At 43.8% G+C, this 20019-nt stretch overlaps 1 protein-coding gene across 9 annotated transcripts in view; it reads right to left on the bottom strand.

Annotated features, from left to right (window-relative positions):
• SLC15A2 (solute carrier family 15 member 2) overlaps positions 1-20019 on the bottom strand; it is a 74940-nt gene that overhangs the window by 13444 nt on the left and 41477 nt on the right. For 8 of the 9 annotated variants that reach the window (XM_027678981.1, XM_027678980.1, XM_027678988.1 and 5 more), the window contains 14 exons: positions 19764-19846; positions 18706-18792; positions 18322-18411; positions 17940-17984; positions 15766-15798; positions 14602-14690; positions 12777-12858; positions 10722-10847; positions 10189-10353; positions 7500-7546; positions 5316-5426; positions 4144-4240; positions 1555-1701; positions 414-518 (listed from right to left, as the gene is read on the bottom strand). In XM_027678981.1, the coding sequence (XP_027534782.1) occupies positions 414-518; positions 1555-1701; positions 4144-4240; positions 5316-5426; positions 7500-7546; positions 10189-10353; positions 10722-10847; positions 12777-12858; positions 14602-14690; positions 15766-15798; positions 17940-17984; positions 18322-18411; positions 18706-18792; positions 19764-19846 (1307 nt within the window). The remainder of the gene's footprint in view (positions 1-413; positions 519-1554; positions 1702-4143; positions 4241-5315; positions 5427-7499; positions 7547-10188; positions 10354-10721; positions 10848-12776; positions 12859-14601; positions 14691-15765; positions 15799-17939; positions 17985-18321; positions 18412-18705; positions 18793-19763; positions 19847-20019) is intronic. The other variant, XM_027678985.1, reaches the window with a different exon arrangement.

Genomic DNA, 20019 nt, shown 5'->3' with positions numbered 1-20019 from the left:
TCAGGGGTGCCACAGGCAGCTGGCCTGGAAGGACTCCCAAGCAAGACCCTGGAGGAGGCTGACTGCCCACTGGTCTAGTTGTTCCTGGTAAGTAACTCAACGTATGGCTGGCATCGTGTCCAGGCTCCAGGTTCAAATCCAGCCAGCTTGCCTAGAGCTGAGCTTCAGCAACAGTGCAGGTCACTGTTATTTACTGCCACTGGCAGGCTCAGGGAGGGCCACTGCTCCCCAGGGCAACACTGCTGAGGGGCACGCAGAGCACGGGCTGGGAGGCAGCTCAGGGGGGGCTGCCATCCATCAGCTGCAGGAGCTGAGGGCTGCACAGGGAAGCTGAGCCTCCAGGACACAGGCGTCCAGAAGCACCAGAAGCCTGTTTTAAAGCATTAACCTCAGTTTTATGAGCCAAACCATACCTGTGCCATTGGTGCAGCTTCGGCAACAATGAGCACAAAGGTATTCCCCACAGCCACCGTGAGCAGCCAGCCTGCCTGCAGCACCGACTTCATGCTGGCTGGAGACTGAAAAGAGAAGGGCCTGATCAGTGAGTGTCATACTGTGCCCTTCAGCCCTGGTTTACCCTGTGATGTCCTGCCCAGTGCAGGTGTCACTGGGCTCAGCCTGGGAGGAGATGGTGGGATTTCCTCTGTGCAGAGTGCTTAATCTCTGTGGTTAATTTCAACAGCTGCATACAAGGAGCTTTCAAAACATGGACAGGAGGACACATGAAGAAGCAGGAGATGATGCTGTTGTTGCAGAGCTGAATCCTGGTCATCCCCAACCTGCATCATCTGAAATGGTATGATCAGGAAGTCCAAGGAGCCACACAAGCCCTGCAGCTCGGAGTCTGGTGCCATGTGGCTGTACGCTTTTGCAAAAGAGACTGGATCTTGATGTTAAACTTCCTGCTGATAACAAATTATTCACATCCCATTATAGATCATCCCACTGTATTAATCATCCTTATTAATAAACATTTGCACTTTACTCCAAGGATAAATTTGAGTAGCTTCAACTTTTTGATCTTGTATTGTCTCAGTCCTCTCTTCCCATAAACCTCCCCAGACAGCAATCAAATCATCCCTTGCACACTTTTTACCCTTTGCTCCCTTGTTACTGACTCATGTGGGTTTAGACCCCCTCAATCTCTCAGTTTAAAGCAGACTCCAAGCTCCCATACCACCCTGTAGTCCTTGAGATACCTTTGACTTTTTATCACTGAAAAATACATATCACAAAATATTTCACTGGAAGTAAACCCTGACACTACAGTATTCAGAGCTTTCACATTAAAAGAAACTTCTATCTTGTTCTGTTCCATGTTCTCAGGATTACCAGATAAGGAGTTTTCCAAATATCATTAAGAACAGGTATCTTCAGAGTATGAATTAATTTAGCTTGAGGGCACCCAGCAGGATGTGTTATAATCCCACTTTCAGCTGAAGCACAGATAACATCATTAGTAAGTGTCACGTCAAAGGACATATGACGAGTCAATGACAGTTGCAGAAATAAATACTTGTCTAATTGTAAGCCCCTTATCATTAAGTGGAATACCTGAGAATAGGAGAAGGCCAGGCCTGTAATGGAGAACATCACCTCCCCAGCAGATATTAATAAGTACTGTGGCAACTGCCAAGCCATATGGACATTGTTGGCTTTGATGTCTTCTGACTTCCATGTCTGAACAGCACCTCCAGAAATCTAGCAGGAAAAATAAAGGCACATTGATTAGCTGCTGAAAGAGCAGATCTTTCTTAGCCTGGACAACAGTGAATTTACCAAAACAACATTTTAAGCAAAGGTGGAAGCAAAGCTCTGCCTTTGCAGCAAAACTATGGGTCTGACCCCTGCCATTTCCAAGCCTGTTGGGAATGGGCTGACTCCTGGTGCACAAGGCAGAGGGAGCAGGATGGAAGCATTCCAACTCATTCATGTGCCACAAGAATTCCCTGAGTTATTGTAAACCAACAAGTTGCCTTCTGTAGTTGGGCTGGGAAAAGCCTGTGTGGTACTTCTGCAGAGCCTGTGACCCACTGCTGCCCCCAAGGCCAGAAAAGGATGACAGGACAAGTACTCACTGCAAGCATGTGGTCACTGCTTCCATTTTATCAGCTCTGTACAACTTCCCTACGATAACAGTGACACCCAAACAAATTCAGCTCAGGAGTGCCAAGAATAGCAAAGCCTGCTCCATATCAGATGTGTTCAGATAGATATGGTAGTTGTGTTCCTAATTATTTTTGTTTGCTTTCCCAGGTGTAATTAATACTGCCTCTGAAGCACAGAGACTCAGAGGCAGAAAGAGATTTGACTAGTAGCCAGAAAAACACTAGGCTGAAATTACTTCAGGCAGAAAGCCCTGTGTTTAAGGAGAGTACTTGGGAAAATACGAGGGATGTTTAGGAGATGTACTTAATCACCAATCATTGGTAGGAGGCAAATCAAGAGACTGTATTTTTGCAGGCTAAAAGGGGTGAGAGGAGGGCTGTGCATTGCTCTTTAGCCCATAAAGAGATGTCACAATGCCCCACACTATAACTGCACACTGTGGAAGGCTGGGTAGAAGGCAGCATCCCCATGATTTAAGTATCATAGTTCAGCTACATTAGCAGACTAATATATTGTATTCTTAGTTCTTCTATATGGCACTTTGGCAGAGGAGCAAGGCTCAGTACAAATCACTGCAATAATTAAAAGTGATCTTGGCCTGGAGCAAACCAACTCTCTACAGAAGGCAGAAACCACTGAGAGAGAGGGTTAAAAAGATTAAATTACTAGCACAGGGTTCAGAAGGGCTGAGGGGCTGAGGCACAGAGCCACCCTGAGCAGCCATGGCAGCAGGTTTTGCGGATGGGATCGCAAACAGGAATCCTTGGCCACAGTGATGTGGGACACATCTGCCTCAGCTGGCCCTGACTCAGTTGTGTTACCACAGGCTCTGGGGCAATTTTCTTAATATTTTTCATGCAATTTCTCTGCTTAGTTTGTCATCTGGTGAAAGAGGCTTGCAGCCATAGAAGAAGGGTCTGGCCAACATCACTTCAAGTGTGTGTGTGTTTTATGTACATAAATCTCTGTACTCACAGATGGCAGCATCTGGTTGTTCCCTCCAGGGCCCTACATCCCACTCCAGCTACTGGAATTAGAAAAAAGAACTGCCAGGTGCTTCATGGCTATATTTTTCCCCCTACGTATTTGGACTCTGCAGACATGAACAGCTCCCATTAATTGCCCAACAGGGAGATGCTACTGCCAGGGAGTAGCTGACAGCACTTTGCTCTGCTCATCACAACACAGTAGTCAAAGTCTCAGAGGGCAGCTTAGCAGTGTGTCCTGTCAGACCTGGTTTGTCTGTGTGCCTGTGCAGTGGAAAGGTTAAAATGGGAACTAAGCTGAGCACGTTCATCTCTGTGGCTCCAACCAGCTGGACCAGGTTGAAGCAGCGTGTCAAAGAGGCTGGCAGGCAGGGAAAGGAATCCACCCTCTCAGCAGTGCTCACACCCCATCAGGGCTAGGCTGTTCAGAAAACCATGCCTTGACTTTACACTAGGCTCCAAATGAGCTGTACGGACAGCAAGAGGAGGAAACACAGATGTAGAATGTCACCAACCTCCTCCCCCAGTACTTTGTCCCTCTTCCCCCTATGCATAATCTACAAATCTTGGAAAATCAGCCTTTAGTTCAGTAAGTTAAATAGGGGGATAGGGCAGACTGTTTCTGCAGTTTTTCAGGTGTGAGGTACCACCAGGTACAGTACTTTAAAGAGAAAAAGCAGTCAGCTCTTGGCAGATGGTAACAGCTCTTTGCAGTGTGCTGGGTCAACGTTAACTGCTCAAGGATGGCGTGAGACCAGCACAAACCAGAGATTATATGATTTTCCATGGAGGATTTCTATCAAGGAAGAGATTTTAATTTTCAACCCATGAGATCTGACATGATCACAGTGTAAGGTGGAATGAATACACACCCATCTTGCTTACGTAGGTGCCAAAACCTTTCACTAGCCCTTGCATAATGGACTGCTTTCAGGTGGCTACTGCCCAGGTCTCAGAGTGGAGAAAGCAAGTGAGAGCCACCAGCATAAGAGCAAAAGCCCTGCCAGAGACTAGAACAGGAGCATGTTACCATCACAGGAACACTTACGTTAGTTATCACAATGGTGTAGGAGGCGCCAAAGTCAAGCAGCCCCAGCTCCAGGGGGAACTCTTCAGTTTCAGTTATGATTTTTCCATTATTATATCTAGATAAAAGGATAAAGAACAGTATTTCCCAGTTAGTTCCACAAAGAACACAGAGCAGAGCTATCAAATGTGCCCCTAAAATGGAGCAGGAAGGATGCAAGACGTAAAGATGCAGCAACATTTATGTCAGATGATCACTAGAGTTCTTGCCAACTTTTCCTTCCAGAAACACTTAGGCACTGACTGCAGTTCACCTAATGATCTGGGCTATTGCTAACATTTCTAAATGGTTTCTGCTTCTTCTTAGTACTGATTTATTTTATTTTTCTTCCCCTCAGGTTTATTTTTCTTCCCAACTTTGCTCCATTCCCTCAGGAACTGTGGGCCAGACAAGCAGTCTGTAGGAAATCAGATGTGCACCCAGAAGCCACTTTGTTTCCTTTCAATGAAGCAAATTAGCCTTCATATTTGTTCTTCTGATTTTGGATGTGTGAGATGGCACAGAGGCTCAGCAGCATTGCCACAATGGCTGCTGCATCCTACTAAATTGCAGCAATAAATATTTTGGATGGAGTTGATGCAGAGAAAAGCCATGAAGCTTGTTTTGAAACACTAGAAATGCTAGAAATACCCTACAAGAGCCAACTCCAATGCTGCCAAACCAAGGCCATATGGAGCCCCTAACAAGCTCAGCCTGCAAAGCCATGTAATGCTACTTGATGTTACCAGCCCACATACCAACACTCTGTAGCGTGGAATATGAATTGGCCTTTCCGTGAGAGCACCCTAACACTAAGAACCTGTGCCTGAGAGAGTATCAAAATAAAGCAGGACCCAAATGGCAGAGGGGACCTCACCATATTCCACCCTACTCTGCTGACAGATGCACAGGAATGACCAGTCTCTTCCCTCCATGTCCCCACATAATGTGAATAAAAGCCTCTGCACGCACACAAGTGGCCTGGAGCACCTGCTCTGCATAGAGCTGGTAGTTCTGCTTTTTACAAACATCTGCCCCCACAACCAAATGCCAAGACAATAGCAATGAAGGTTTTGCTATTAGCCTGAAAAAAGCCTCAAAGAATCCAGGGAAAGGCCTCAGCAAGGACCTTCAGCACAGCAAGGGAAACTTACATGTCCCTCTCCAGCAGCGAGTACTCAGAAGGGCTGTAGTTTTTCTGAACAGCAATGAACTTCCTGTTATCAATGGTGAGGTTGACATCTTGGCTCAAACCATTAATGAATCTGCAAAGAAATCATATTTCACTGAGCTGTCAGACAATGCAGGAGAAACATTATAGCAGACACATTAGAAGTTCGCTCCCTCTCCCAAAGTGTACAAGTAATTCCATAAGGTTATGACATTCTCTTCTGCAAATTACCAAAATATTTGCCAAATTCATTGCCCAGTTTTTCAATATAAGTTTCCCTGCTGTGTAATTTTACTCTATCTCCTGTGGAAAGTGATCCTCATTTTTTGTGGGTTAGAACTCCCTTTTTGTGGGTTAGAAGGTGCAATCCCTTCTCAGAGACCTTCAAAGATTGCAGCAAATCCAAAGGAAGCTACGAAGATGATCAGAGGCCTGGAGCACCTCTACAATGAATACAGGCAGTGAGAGTTGAGGCTGTTCAGCCTGGAGAAGAGAGAGCTCCAGGGAGACCTTACAGCACCTTCCAGTACCTCAAGGGGCTACAAGAGAGCTAGAGAGGGACTTTTTACAAGGGCATGGAGTGACAGAACAAGGGGCAATGGCTCTAAACTGAAAGAAGGTAGGCTTAATTTATATAAGATCTCTTCATTATGAGGGTGGTGAGGGCCTGGCACAGGCTGCCCAGAGAAGCTGGGGCTGCCCCATCCCTGGAAGTGTCCAAGGCCAGGTTGGATGGGGCTTTGAGCAACTGGTCTAGTGGAAAGTGTCTCTTCCCACAGCAGGGCAGTTTGAATGAGATGATCTTTAAGGTCTCTTCCAACCAAAACCATTCTATGGTGATTGCTCTGTGGCTGTTTGAGAGGACAGAGCCTCAGCCCACCACAGGAAACTATGAAGTTGTGTATCCTGATGAGCATGTGCACCATGCTGACAATGAGTTTCTACCAGTGGGAAAGAGTTTTCTAGCACAGTAAGATATTTTCATCAAAACAAAAACTTACATGGGAATGTTTTGGTTTGGTGTTTTGTTTTTTTGTTTTTTTTTTTTAAATCCAGTGCTTACATGGTTTTTTTTTAAATACATAAAAGACAGTTTCCTTTTGACAACTCAAAAATTGTTGGCAAAAACCAAATGCTTTTTATTTGATCTATGTTTTAAAATATTTTGGTTTTCAGTTCCTAAAATGGGGGTGTAATCCCCTGAAGACAGTCAAGTGCTTAATGGAAAAACTTTTCAGTGGAAAAATAGTTTCTTCCTCCTCTTTAGCAATTTGTAAAGGGAAAGTTTGGGAATTTTGTCAAAAATGTCCACAAGAAAATGTAAAACATTCCTGACTGCAGGTATTAATCAAGTAGTGTTTACTCAGTAGAAGCCTTCACAAGCACAGGGCTATGAAGAGGTACTGCTGTCCTGCTTTGTCAACATAGGCTTTCAGATAAGGGTGTTAGACATGGGTCTTGAGGTTTGTTTTATTTGGTTGTTTCATAGTTTTACTTTTGTGGTGGGGGTTTTTTGGGTCTTTTGCTGTGGTTTTGGGTTTCTTTTTAATTTTAGCTTGCCCAAATCCTCCAGACAGTGCACAAGGATTTTTTTTTTCCAAATTTGCTTTTTCTACACGTCAGCAGCTGGCACAAACCAGCACAGGAGTGTTCATGGACTACATGGACTAGCTCAAATTAGGAAAGTAGACTAGCTGCTTGAGCAGAGCCCAGTGCCCAGCCGAACTGTTTACAAGGATGTAAAACTGTTGCTGTATCCAATTTAGTAGGCATTTGGGCATAAGGTTGAGTGAGAACATCATGAGTTGGCCAATTTGCAGAGGACATGGCAACAGCTCCTATTCAAACTGCTTCTTCTCTTTCTTTCCCAAAGAGGTGGGACAAAGGGAGATGAATTTGCCACTTTTCCAAGGGAGGAGATCTTTCATGTTGCCATCTCAGCCCAGACTATCCTAGGCAGTAAGCAGAAATAATGCTCAGCTCTGCATAGCATGTGTGGGAGGTGACACTGTCAAGCCTCCGCAGCTGACACACGAGTCTTGCATGAGAAGTGTGGACTAGATTCCAACCCGAGAACATCTGGGTTATGTTACAGACAGTTTGCATTAGACAAAAGCACTTTCCCTCTCCCGACCACCTCCAAATCCTCAAAAAAATTCATTCCTACCTAACAGCTGCCAAACCATTTTCTGGCTTTGCTTCCAAGTCTGTAATCTAAAGAGGGGAAGAAAAAAAAACAAACATATTTATTAATGCTGCCTTTCAACAACGTGGGGCAGAAAACACTAGTGCTGTGGAGTTACACATCTGCTGCAAAGCCTGTGGAACTCGACTGTACTCTCATATATAAGCTTTATGTCAGGCCACAGATGGGAAGTCCTGATACAATGAAGCCAGTGGCAAAATTTCATCTCCACCAAGATGAGATCATAGCTTTTCTTCTCATCTCCTCTGTAACAAAGGCTACAGTTTCAGCTAGTCACCCTTCTATTGAGGCATGTAACACCCTCCAAAAAGTATTTGTCTTGATCTGGAGATAGCAAGAGAGCATTATCCACATTACCATCTTTCAGTGATTAGTTACAAGTAAACTTGAGTGCCTTACTCCTACAAAATCTGAAACTGTCCAACTCTCAGACTCTGATTCTTGTCACATTCATAGACTTCACAGACGTCTAAAGCCAAGAGGAACTGCTAGGTTACTATCCTGATCATCATGTACCACTCATATTTTCCCTGACCCTGAATACTCAAGAGATTAAACTGCTGTATGGTGCCAGAAGAGAGGAGGAGAGACCATGATGCACCGACCTTGTTTGTGCTCACAGTCTCTGCAGACAAATCCCTGAAATGGTCACCTGGATGGGCACACTGGGGAGTGAGCATGTCTCTCCTGGAGATCAAAGCTAGAGCAGCAACTTAGTAGTTAACATGGTCAACATTCCTTCAAAGAAAGCCTTTTTGGTGTACAATGCTGAAAAAACACAGTAAAGACACAGCCCTGCCCTAAAGGTTGTATGTCACACAAAAAGAATACAAAGCAAGGCTCTTGGCTGGCAGAAATCCAAAATTGTGCCTTGTCCATTTAAGCTGGCAGGGCAATTTCAATTTGCGCTGCCCACAGATGGAACTCTGGCAAGCCAAAAGAGACTGATTCTACCTTCAGAAACTGGCTTTCTCTAAAAATTTTCTGGCTCTTTCTCCACACTTTTTCCCTGATGCTAAACCCTGAGCTTCTGAGCCCAAGGATCCAGAATTTCATTGTATCTATAAAACGTCTAGTGTACCTAGTGTGATATGCTACCCACAAATAACATATGCCCTAAATAATAAATAGCCACAGTGAATAACAAATGCCAGAGTAATAAATAATAAACAGCAACATCATTTTTTTTTCCATGGGAGACACATGGGGATGAACACTTTAATTCATTGCAGATAGGCCAGCCAAATTATAACTCGTTTTCATTGATGATCCCAAGAGCTCTCAAATTCATTTCCTGCCTACTCAACAGCCCACAAAGGAGAAGAAACCAATTTCAGATTGGATCCTTCCAGGAAAGCAATCCCACCTGAGTGAGTGGGCCAAACCCAGCAGTGTGGGAGGTTACTCCAGGGCAAGCCCAGCAACACAGCAGTGATACTGGCATTGCCTTCCTTGTGTTGCAATGCTAAAAAAATGAGTATCATTTACCATGCTGTCTTCCACATCCCCCTTATCTACAGCTGTGAATGGCAGGTCAATAGCATCCCCCAACAGCACGGCTGTTTCCCAGCACATGGGAGCCTGCCCACGCCACGGTGGGCACTAATTTAAGCACAGGCTGCATAGCTAGGGCAGCATAGATATACTCAGGCTCAGACATTGCTTTGCGTCAGCCTGTCACAGGCTTTTGCTTCTTAAGGACTGTATGAAAATCACTGTACAAGTATCCATTTCTTAAGGCAACAGCACTCAGTCATTGAGGTCACAGGGAAACTTAACAACATTGTGTGATAATGAGCTGTAGGCTCCAAACCATAAAGGCAGCAAAAAACCTTAATGTTATGACAAAATAAATTCTCAAAACTCATTTTTAAAAACAGTTATGTGATTTCTACTATACAATATTGAATGTTTCATGTGGCAACCCTGAAATGTAGGAGGCTGAGAAACTGCAAAGAGAATGGATATTTTAGCATGAGGAGAGATTCTGATGGCATTTACACACCTGCCACAGTGTGCAATAACACCATTCATTTCAAAGGAGCTTCTTAGGACACAGCTACACATAAAAGACATCAGAATCTGCCCTATACATCCCAATATGCCCTTCTCTGATTGTTGCAGCAATATACAAAAGTCCAAATGCAGACGGCTCTGCTGCAGAGCCTGAAATGAGCTTAATCATTTATTCTGTTCAGCAAAACAAATGGGCCTTCTGTGCATTTTCACTAAACACTTGCAATAACTAAACCAGGAATCATTTCTCTGATGCTGTTATTCCAGGGCCAGCCCTAGAGCCTCTTTAACATCTTTGCTTTATAAAACCATCTTTGGGGGGAAATCTCTGGCTCTCTGTTTCCCCAGCTTTCTCAAGCTCTGCTGCCTAGCAGGCATGACTCTGCTCTCCCACTGCAGCATTCAATGGATTAAAGTGTGCCCAGAAACTCTCAGATGCCACAACGCCTCTATTAATCAACCAGTAGAAGTGTGTACAGATCCAGTGCCGCTAGCTAAGAAGTCAGGTTTAGAGCATCTGAGAGCAATCAGACAGACATTGCAACTGAGCAAATGAATTAATGAGCCTATTACCCCATTGTAGCATCACAGCTATTGAATTAATACTGTATTTACACTTCACTCCCACACTCACTAAGCGGCTTGATAGGCTTCCTTCTGCCTCAAAAACAATTAAGCTGTATACTGATTTTTCCTTCATGGTGTAGTTAAAAGCAAGAGTCAATCCTTGATGTTGCAGGGCGAAGCGAAGGCTCTGTTGCTCCCCATTCAATATTAATTTTGAGTACTCAGCTGGGTTCTGTGGAAGAAAACAAACTTGGTTACACTTTCTTCAGATGAGAAAGGATCTGTCTTTTCCCACTAAGTGCAACATTATCCTCTCTTCAAAGGAGTCTGTAACCCTGTTACCCTTTGTTCCTAATTACAGGTAAATGTAAGGTGTTCCCTTTGCCACAGAAATATGTGTCCGAGTGTTCAATTTCTGTCTCATATAACAGAGATAATATGTTCCATTTGTAAAGCTATTCCCATACACTTCTAAGGCAATGGAGGAGAACAAGCTTTTGCATCCACTGGCTTTATTAGAAAATGCCTTAAAAAAAAAAAAGCCCATCCTTTCTTCAATGGGATGCAAGTCAGGCCTTCCAGCCCCAAATATATGTTTACCTGAAAAGCCTCCACAGGCTGCTGAAATAAGTCCTTGTCCTGGATTGTAACTTGAACAGGGTTCTTTGCCAAATTCAGGACCCGAATTAAACTTTCTTCTGGGACAAGTCGAGGCATATCGGTTTCCTAATTAAAGTAAAAGGCTTTAAGTGCTATCTGTATGCTTTATTAGCACTTTAATATCTCTTCATTTTTAGCCATAAAAGTCTTCCTCTCTGTAATGACACTTTTCCATCCCTTCCTCATCAGAAGTTGCACTCAGCGAAAACTGAACATAAATCTTATTTAGGGAGGTTTCCTCATAGTAGCTGAATGGCCAACCTATCACTCCTCCCAAAAATTCTCTTCACATCCCTAAGCATACCAACTACACACCTACTGAGCAGGTAGAACAATGTCACAGCTTTCATTATACAGCTCCCTAGTGCCTGGATTTAACCAACTGCCATATCAGAACGAAAAATTTGTGCTGAGCTTTCAGAAGCAGTGACCAGAATAATTATTTCCTGTTGCAGTCAGTGACTGGGAAAAGAATCAGACCAGAAGCTAAGCAATTTGAAAATCCCAGTCCAGTTCCATGCCTGTAATTGGTGCTTTTGCATTACTTGACACCATGCTATCTAAATGCTGACTGTATAGATCTTATTCCCTGTTTTCTGAGAAAGAGAAGATGATGCCTCCAGCACAGAGGTATCTCCTTCTGTCAGGAATCATTTCCTAGAAAGAGTACATCAATCAGTGTCAGTCTTGTACTACCTGCAGAGCTAATTTTTTTTTTAAAGTCCTGTTTTCTTCTCACTTTATTTTCAAGTAGCTGCCAGCAATACTGCAGAGCTATTCATTTTTTCTCTATCGTATCTGATATTTTGGGTATTGCAGGCAGTACATTTTGAACCTAACTCGGTGGGGACACACACCACCATAGAAGATAGAGAGAGCTGATTTCCCTGTATCCACATGCTGCCAACAGGCCTGTTAATGTTACAGCAAATTCCATTACTGTGGCTTTTTGCTTCTGCAACCCACATTCAAGTGAAGGTGCACCATCTTATCCTCTAGAGGTTATAGGGTAAAATTTTAGCCTTCAGGATAAAATTTTCATTCACAGGCAGGGGAGAACCTCTAACTCACCTTGCCTCTGCCCAGAGGAGTCACCCACAGCCAGAGCAAATTTCAGTGCTCAGCCAGAGCTGCTGCTGGTGGCAATGAGAGCATTTCTTTGTTCACATAAAAAGATCAGAAAAAAGACCCGAACCCACAAAGTCTCATTTCAGTGGGAGACTCGTTAGTGGATTCACCTGAGGAACCAGCAGATGTTAATCTGGCTGTGTGCCAGCCACTCTAACAGAACATTTTAAGCATACATGAAAGCTTTAAAAATTAATCCTATAGTAACTTCCACGAGACAAAGGTCAGCCAGAGTCTGCACAATGCTGGTCTTGGGCCAGAAACAAACAGCAAATCTGCAGGAGCTAACATGGAATTTACAAGAGATTTGCTGCCATCCTATCTGGGAATGCCCAGCAGTCCCTAATGCCTCTGACTGCATTCACCTGCCTCACTGGAGAAACAATTTGGCTTGTAAAAAAACACATCCCCACCCTAAAGTAGCAAAGTAATTAAATTAAAAAACCAAAACCACCACACACACACACACACACACACACACAAAGACCCCAAACAGAAAAATATAGGCAAGGTACAGCAAGAAATAGGAGAGAGAACGGACTACCTTTTGGGAATTAATCACTAGCATTAACTAGGTGTCTGTCAAGCACTTTGACGATGGAAATCTAGAATATAGACCAATACAGATGACCAGCACAGCAAAACTGCAAGACTAGAAAGAAAGACATAGAGACAGAGAAAAAGAGAGGGAAAAGTAGACAAGGTAAGAATTATCATTAGCAACTGGATTGGTATGCTCAATTGTAAAGAAAACATTACAAATTATGATCAAGGAACACAATGGTTAAAAGGATTATCTAACAGATATCAATAAAAACACTCCAGGGAAGGAAAGTATTTCTGAGGAATCCCTTGTGCTTTACTTACATTTATTTTGATTTCTATAATAGCTGCAAGTCCAAACGCCAGCCCTGCAAGGATCATACCTGTTGCCATTTTTCTAATAGGTCTATGGAGCAAATGAAAGAGGTACATTAAGGAAAAAAAGTAATTTAAACTATAGAATACCATTCCTCAGAGCCAAATATGTGCCAAAACCATGTAATAAACTGTCCAACAGGTGGCACTGGGGATGACAGGCTGTTTAAATTGCCAATCATTTAACTTAAAACTATCTTATTATTCTGTATGAGGCCAGCACTGAGGCCAATTAAAACTGATACGCCATGAAAAAAGCTCTTTCCTTGCAAGTTTCATATTATCTTTTTCCCAGCTCTTCTAGTGGGAATAGCTCATGGCATTATGTTAATCTGTAATACTGGAAGGAGCACTAGAAATGATGTATCTTCAAGTCCCTTTTGGGAAAGGCAAAAGAAAAGTAGCATGCTACTTAGCAGTGGGAACGTGGAGCAGAAAAATGTGTAGTTTGTGTCATCAATGTTTCTGACCATCTGGGGCATCATTCTGGGTTATTTCTCATGCCAATACATTTACATTTCTAGAAAATAATGAGCTTGCTTCTAAACTCAAGGCAAAACTAGTACAACTGTACCAGAGTTACATGAGACAATCTGATAAAAAGCAGAATAAAACAGGTCCAGAACAGCATGTCCAACCTAAGTATTGAATTGCAGAGATTTGAAACAAATCTGGTTGTAAATTCAGTGGTCTCCACTCTTTGTAATGGTCTTCAGTCCTGGTGTTCAGTCCTGATCGGTGCTTGAGTTTGTGCTGCTGAGTGAACTACTCTGTGAATTGGTCTCCAGGCAGAAAGTTTTCTGTCAAGTCAGGGCACAGTCCGGGCCGTGGGCTCACACTGAGGCAACGAGGAGAAGCACAGCCTCTGGGCTGTGTCCTCCAAAAGGCACCGCTGCTGGACTAGACATTGTCTTGGATATGGTCTTTAGGTGCAAGTAATTCAGCATGATGGGAAAGGATCAGCAGGGTGAAGGGGTAGACTTCTGAGGCTCCTTCCATCCTCATTTTATGTGGATTTGCCTGTCCAGCATTTTAGTTTGGACTAGGAACATGCTTTTTAAGCCCATCTCCCCACTCATCATCCCTTCCCACACTGTGGTTCGCAGGGAGAAGCGGTGCTGGAGCATGGAAACTTGGTTCCTTTCAGCTGAAACTGCACTGGCAAAGGCACTCCATGAATGCTCACAAACATACTCCCAGTGCTACAGGGTGTCAGTGCACAGAGGCAGAATAGAGGGACACAGAAGTAATATCACCCAAAATGCACAAAGTGGGTCTCAGAAACAACCTGGAGGTCTGCTTCTATTACACTGCATTTGTTGCTAACACAGACTAGGGATAAAGTGTTTGGGTCATACAAAATCCCCTTATGCACTCACTGATTCAGATCTTAGTATGGAATCTGCTTTCACAATACCACATGTAGTCCACATGGGATCAGGAATTTGGCCCACATGAACCTTTCAGGGAGGGAATTATTTAGGCACGATACAGGAAATAAGATGAAGAACATGTTGAACAAATTCAAAGTGAGACTATTCATAACAGCTTTTGGGGAAAATCTGTACAGAGCAGAATCCAAAATCACAGAGCTTTCCCCTCTGGAATTTCCAGGATCTATGGAAGAGGGTGATGGTGCCTCTTGGGGCTGAAGTATAATCAAGTACTGGGAAGGGTGAATGGAAATTTGTGTTTCTCCTTCTTAAAAGCTATTCTGCACACTTGCTGCAAAAGAAAAAGCACTGAGGCACCTGCATTGTCTCCAAGTACTTACGTGAAATTAAATTTGCACATGTCTATCAGGGGGTAGAGCCCAAGGTCAAAAATTGGGATGAAGACAAGAATAAGAAGTGGATTTAAGAACTGCAATACAAAAGAATGGGAGGTTAGTGACTAGAAAGCAACTTTCAGTAATTAAACCCATAAAGCAATGTCCTCCAGAAATAATTCCATTACAGAAAGGACATGGACAAACACTTAAAAACCTCCTTTTAAAATATAATCATAGTTTGCACTTAACAGCTTCTGCTATTTAGTTTTCACAGGCATGAATACATTTTGTTCATATCCTCCCCTCTAACAGGTAAGCAAGCATCATTGGCCCAGTTTCCCTGGAGAGAGAACTGAAGCATGATGTTTTTAAAGAGTACAAACCCCACCGACGATAGAGACAGGTGACCTTCGGTGCTGTGGTGGGACCTAACAACAAATCAGCAACAATGGAAACATCTTGGGACTCCAGCAAAATCCCAAAGGAACAGGCACTGTTCTGTGAGATTGGCAATATCTCGCACTTCCACACATCTTGGTAATCCCCCAGGAACAAAATTTCTCCTGGGAGGGGCACAGCTTGTCTGCCTGCCAGCAGTGGCAGCGCAAGAAAATAGAGAGTGACGGAGAACAAGCAGAGGGAAATGTTGTTTCAGTTCCGAAGGAAGATTTCAGGGAACAGAACAGCTTTGAATTTCTCCAGAGCTGTTCAGCGTAGGAATTGTAATCAACTGTGACAACACAGCACCATCTTGGAGCTTTCACATTTTCATCTGCCTTGCAGAAGGGGAGGAAGCAACATGTTTCAGGAACAACGCTCATCCCAGCACAGGGGCCTGTTAGAAGGAGATGCAGGTTGTATCCTCCACAAGTCAGCACTAGTTCAAGAACTATTATGATGGCAGAGGTTTTCCTACACCTCTGCACTATTCTGCAGGATTCAACCTCTGTGTTAGGACATCCTTGGGGTCTTCTGAACCCCAAGGCTAAACCTAAAAGCAGCTAGAGAACAATAAGGTAAAGTCCACACCACAGCAACCAGCAGGAGCACTGCTACTGCCTTCAAAAGGAGCAGAGAAAGGCCACTGGTCTCATGAGAAAAATAAAAATGAAAGAGAAAAATAAAATACATTCTAAGGGTTATTTCCTACCCTGTAATATCTTTTACCTGCATTTGGTCAGGCTGAAGGACATATATTCCCTGAAACAAAAAGATATTGCAAATGATTCATAAACACTATAATAAATCAGTGCCTATGGCAAATAAGGAACTGGTCCTGTAGAGGCCCTAGCAGCCAAGGTGCTTCCTCAAATGCTTTATGTTGTCTTTAGCAGCTGATATTGTGCTCTTGACACTTGTCATCTAAGGACACAGTGTTTATTAAGATCATTTTGCAGAAGGAAGCTACACTCAATCCTTGATATTTGGCATTTGTGACACAATCCATGACAGGTACTGAGGCCCATCTTTCAGACTGGCTGAGCCATGAACTAGGCGAGTGGAGAAGAATGGGCGTGTTAGTGTCCAAGCTGGGATGTGGGCTTAGAGCTTCCTTCCTCCCGTTTTTATAATGGGAAAAGCCTAAATCCTACAAGTGAGCGCTCCCAAGCTTCAGGACCCTGTGAGCTCTGTGGGCATTTCTCCCAAGCCCCAGAAAGGATAACAATGTGCAGCCAATGGGCTGCACGAACACCTCTTTCCTCCTTCCATCTGCACCTAACAGGCTTTGGTCAGCTGGGACTTCTTGATTTGAGCACAGAAGGACAAAAGGATACCAGACCCCAAAAGGGACAGATGACCTGTCTCCAGGGAGGGACTGGTTTGTCTGAACTCCACAAAATGCTCTTCATTTGAAATTAAGATGAAGAGAAGGAGAGGTAGGGGGAGGGGAGGAAAGAAATTAGAAAGGAAATAATATCTTTCCAAGAAAGTGCTGTGGGGGTTCGTCTCCTGTCTACCAGGCCTGTCCTCAGCTTAGCTTAGAATGGCTGCCTGTCTCTGCCCGCAGCTGCCTCCTGGGAGAGTGGAAACTGCTGGTCACAGCAATGGAGTCAATTAAAAATATCAGGCAAATACCCCCTCCTGCTACTTTGTGCCTACTATAGAAATGTGCCATTAGGAAACAAGCCTGGAAGTATTTCATCTGACACTAAATCATTCCCTGTTTGACTCCAGACTTCCTAGCTGAGCCTTTTGTCTGCAGAACAGAAGGTCATAGAGTATTACAAACATGAACTCCAACAAGCCTAAGGGTGGGATCACCCCAATGTTGAAGTTAATTCTCATCTTCTTGAGCTGGGACAACTCATGAGGGAAGAGTGGATGAGACTGAAACAAAAGCCAAAAAAACTATCCAAGTTGGTGTGACAAAAAAAGCCCTGAATATGTCCTTCTCCACCCAGGAGAGTTTGGGTCACAATAGTAACATTTGGTGATTCTTATCTCTCCTTGCTGATGGATCACTAACTGCATGTGAGCAAAACAGTAGAAATAAAAGGTTTTAGAAATACATCATGAAGACTGCATGGACTTACATTGTGTTGTCTTTCTGAGGTCAATAAATGTTATCCAAGGTGTAGTCTTTTTCACGCCTCATTTGAACTAATTAAGCCTAATGAGTATCACATGTTGAGAGCCCAATTTTTAACAGGAGTGACCTAGAAGGTCCCAAATTTGGGGCTTTAAGTCAATTATAAACTGGAAAATGGTCATTTACAATCCCAGATTCTGATGTGGGCATTCAGAGGTAAGATCTAGATTGCCTGTTAAAACATATATGTCTTAAAACCAGCCCTGTATGGTGGCATCTTTGGGCACACAGCTGATCTACATTTATCTGTGACTGCAGCCTGTACCTTTTGCCATTCACACCTTTGAAGAACTATATGGCAACTAACTAATTACTCCTCATTGCATCCCTAGCCTATACCCAAGAAACCTTCTGATTTTGAGAGGCTTCATTAATGTATCACCAAGTAAGCCAAAGCAGAAATACACAACTACATCAGCTCTAGTCACACCTTAAAAGGGCTGTGTGACTTCTCTGTCTCCAGTGGGGGCAGCAGGCTGAAAATGCCACCTGCTCTAGGCCACAGAGTGACTGGCTGCCTGAAGGTCAGCCCTCCTGACCTGCTGATGGGTCCCCAGCCCTTGCTCCTTGCACAGACAAGCTGTGATGAACCGAACATGGCTGCACAGAGCCTCTTGCTTCCAATCACCAAAAGTGAAACTCACCCAGATTCACCAAGCAGACGCTCTTAGTACTGCAAGGCTCCAGTTAAAAAGCAAGAGAAGTGATGTTACTACTAGTCTTACCAGCCCTGGTGACATCAAGTACTTACAAAATCAGCATTCATTTTTGTGGCTTGCAAAGTCCACCTGGATCCCTAAGGAGAAAACAGACAGCTGTGAAGCCTTCAAAATGTCCTGTGGGACTAGAAAACATGGGGACAGAGAAGATGACAGCACTGGGGGTCTTATTTCCCATCTATTCCTTCCCTCCCCTGTAACACCTGTCAGTAGGCAGGGCACATTCTCCCTTCTCACCCTCCTCTGCCAGACACCTGGCAGGACTGTGAAGGGATGGCCAGCAGTGATGGTGGAAGGCCCAGACACCTGGTAGGAGCATGGCCCTCTGTGTCCCCAAGATGCTTTGCTGTTACCCTGGAAGGACAGAGGTGCAAACCCAGGCTGGCAGGCAGACCTCTACACACTGTACTGTACCTGCTGATCAAACAGGGCCCAGAACATTGGCAGCGGTATGAAGAGGAAGAGAACACGTGTCACCATTTTAACTTCCCCAATCAGCTGTTTCTAAAAAGGGAATAGGCAAAAAGGTAAGGTGGGGGTGTAAAGCCAACAGGTGATTCAAGCCATAAAGCATGATAACTCCTATTTCTGTCTGCATGGCAGTTCTTCATTGCACTTATTCGTAATATGGGACATGCTTGCTCTTCTACAATTCAATGCAGCACCTAAACTGTCCATTGAGGGTCAGGAGAGTACAGATGTGGGAAGGGACAGGAAAACGTGTGCCCAGAGTCAGTCTTACTGTCTGCCCATCTGCCCCCTTCCCCCTCCAAACCTGCCAGTTAGACCATTACTTACCGAGTATTTTTCTGATGCCCAGTCCAGCCAGTGATTCCTCTTTGGAATCTCACGGGAGCGGTTTTTCAGCCGGTTTTTAATAGCAAACTAGGGAGAAAAACAGGTGAGTAACTCACTTGTGCCGTACCTGCCCTTGTCACATTCCCAATTCAAGGCTGCCTTCCCCATCCCAAACGTAAGCAGTGCCAGAAAACTGCAGGGGGTTTTGCTGAATATTTCCAAAATCTCAGATTGGATGCTTTATGATGAATTCTCTGCAGGGAAGTTTCTGTGACACTGGTTGATTAAAGGTATGATGTGGAAATGAATCATAGAATATCCTCAGTTGGAAGGGACCCACAAGGATCATCAAAGTCCAACTCCTAGCCTGTTTACGCTGTGTGTTCCAGTCAGTGGACACACTGAACACAGCCACCCTGGCAAAAGGCAGACCTCACTTAGAAATCCTGTCTTTAAGACCTCGCCTGTTTCCCCAAGGTAAATCTGGCACTAGGGTTGACCTAGATAAAAAGAAAACATCTGCTGTTAGCAACAGCTTCCTGAAATAGAAACATCATTATCCACCTAATAATAAGACAGTATTTTTTCATATACTGTATTCAGCTCACACACTATGAAAAACAATTGATAAGGCTCTAATGCAACTTCAGCGGGTGTCTCTTGCATTTACATGAACATGCTGAATGTGCATAATACGAATGTGTGCTATTACTGTCTGCTGAACTGATAAACTTCAGTAAATTATTTAGCTGAAAAAATGGAGTCATATATCTGATACTCTGAGTTTCTGAATTTTCCTTTCAGTTCAGTCTCCACCAGCATCTGCCACAAGTGGTTCTACTGAGGTCAACTGAACAGTTCATGGAGCTAAGGAGAGACAATTCAAATGCTGAAAGAATAAACTAGAACCTAAATATGTTTCTCATTCCTTTCAGCTCATCAGCAAGATATCCAGAAGCAGCATACAGAACTCCAAAAGTCACCTCCCCTTTGCCTTTGCACTTTCCTGTCCTGCAACCTCAGAGTGATGCATGAAAAAGAGAATGGCACACACTTACACCGATGCATTTGCACACTTCCAGTAAGACGGTCCCTTGTGGTGGTGTTTTTCTGTACAGTCCACTTCCAGCAATGAACACAACTGAAAAAATATTATAATCCAAATGGGAATTCACATGGCTGAATCTCAATCCTGCACTGGCTTCTGGGAAGGATCCCCCACCCCCGTATTTAACACAAATGCTCTGCCCTTGGGGCTTACAGGATTGCACTTTTAACTAAATGAATATACAGGAATCCTTTAATGCCTTCAGA

This window comes from Neopelma chrysocephalum, unplaced genomic scaffold, assembly GCF_003984885.1.
Source record: "Neopelma chrysocephalum unplaced genomic scaffold, ASM398488v2 Primary Assembly neopelma1_44, whole genome shotgun sequence".
In the NCBI taxonomy this organism is placed as follows: domain Eukaryota; kingdom Metazoa; phylum Chordata; class Aves; order Passeriformes; family Pipridae; genus Neopelma; species Neopelma chrysocephalum.
The sequence above is the reverse complement of the archived record's forward strand: the minus strand, read 5'-3'. Positions and strand labels throughout refer to the sequence as shown.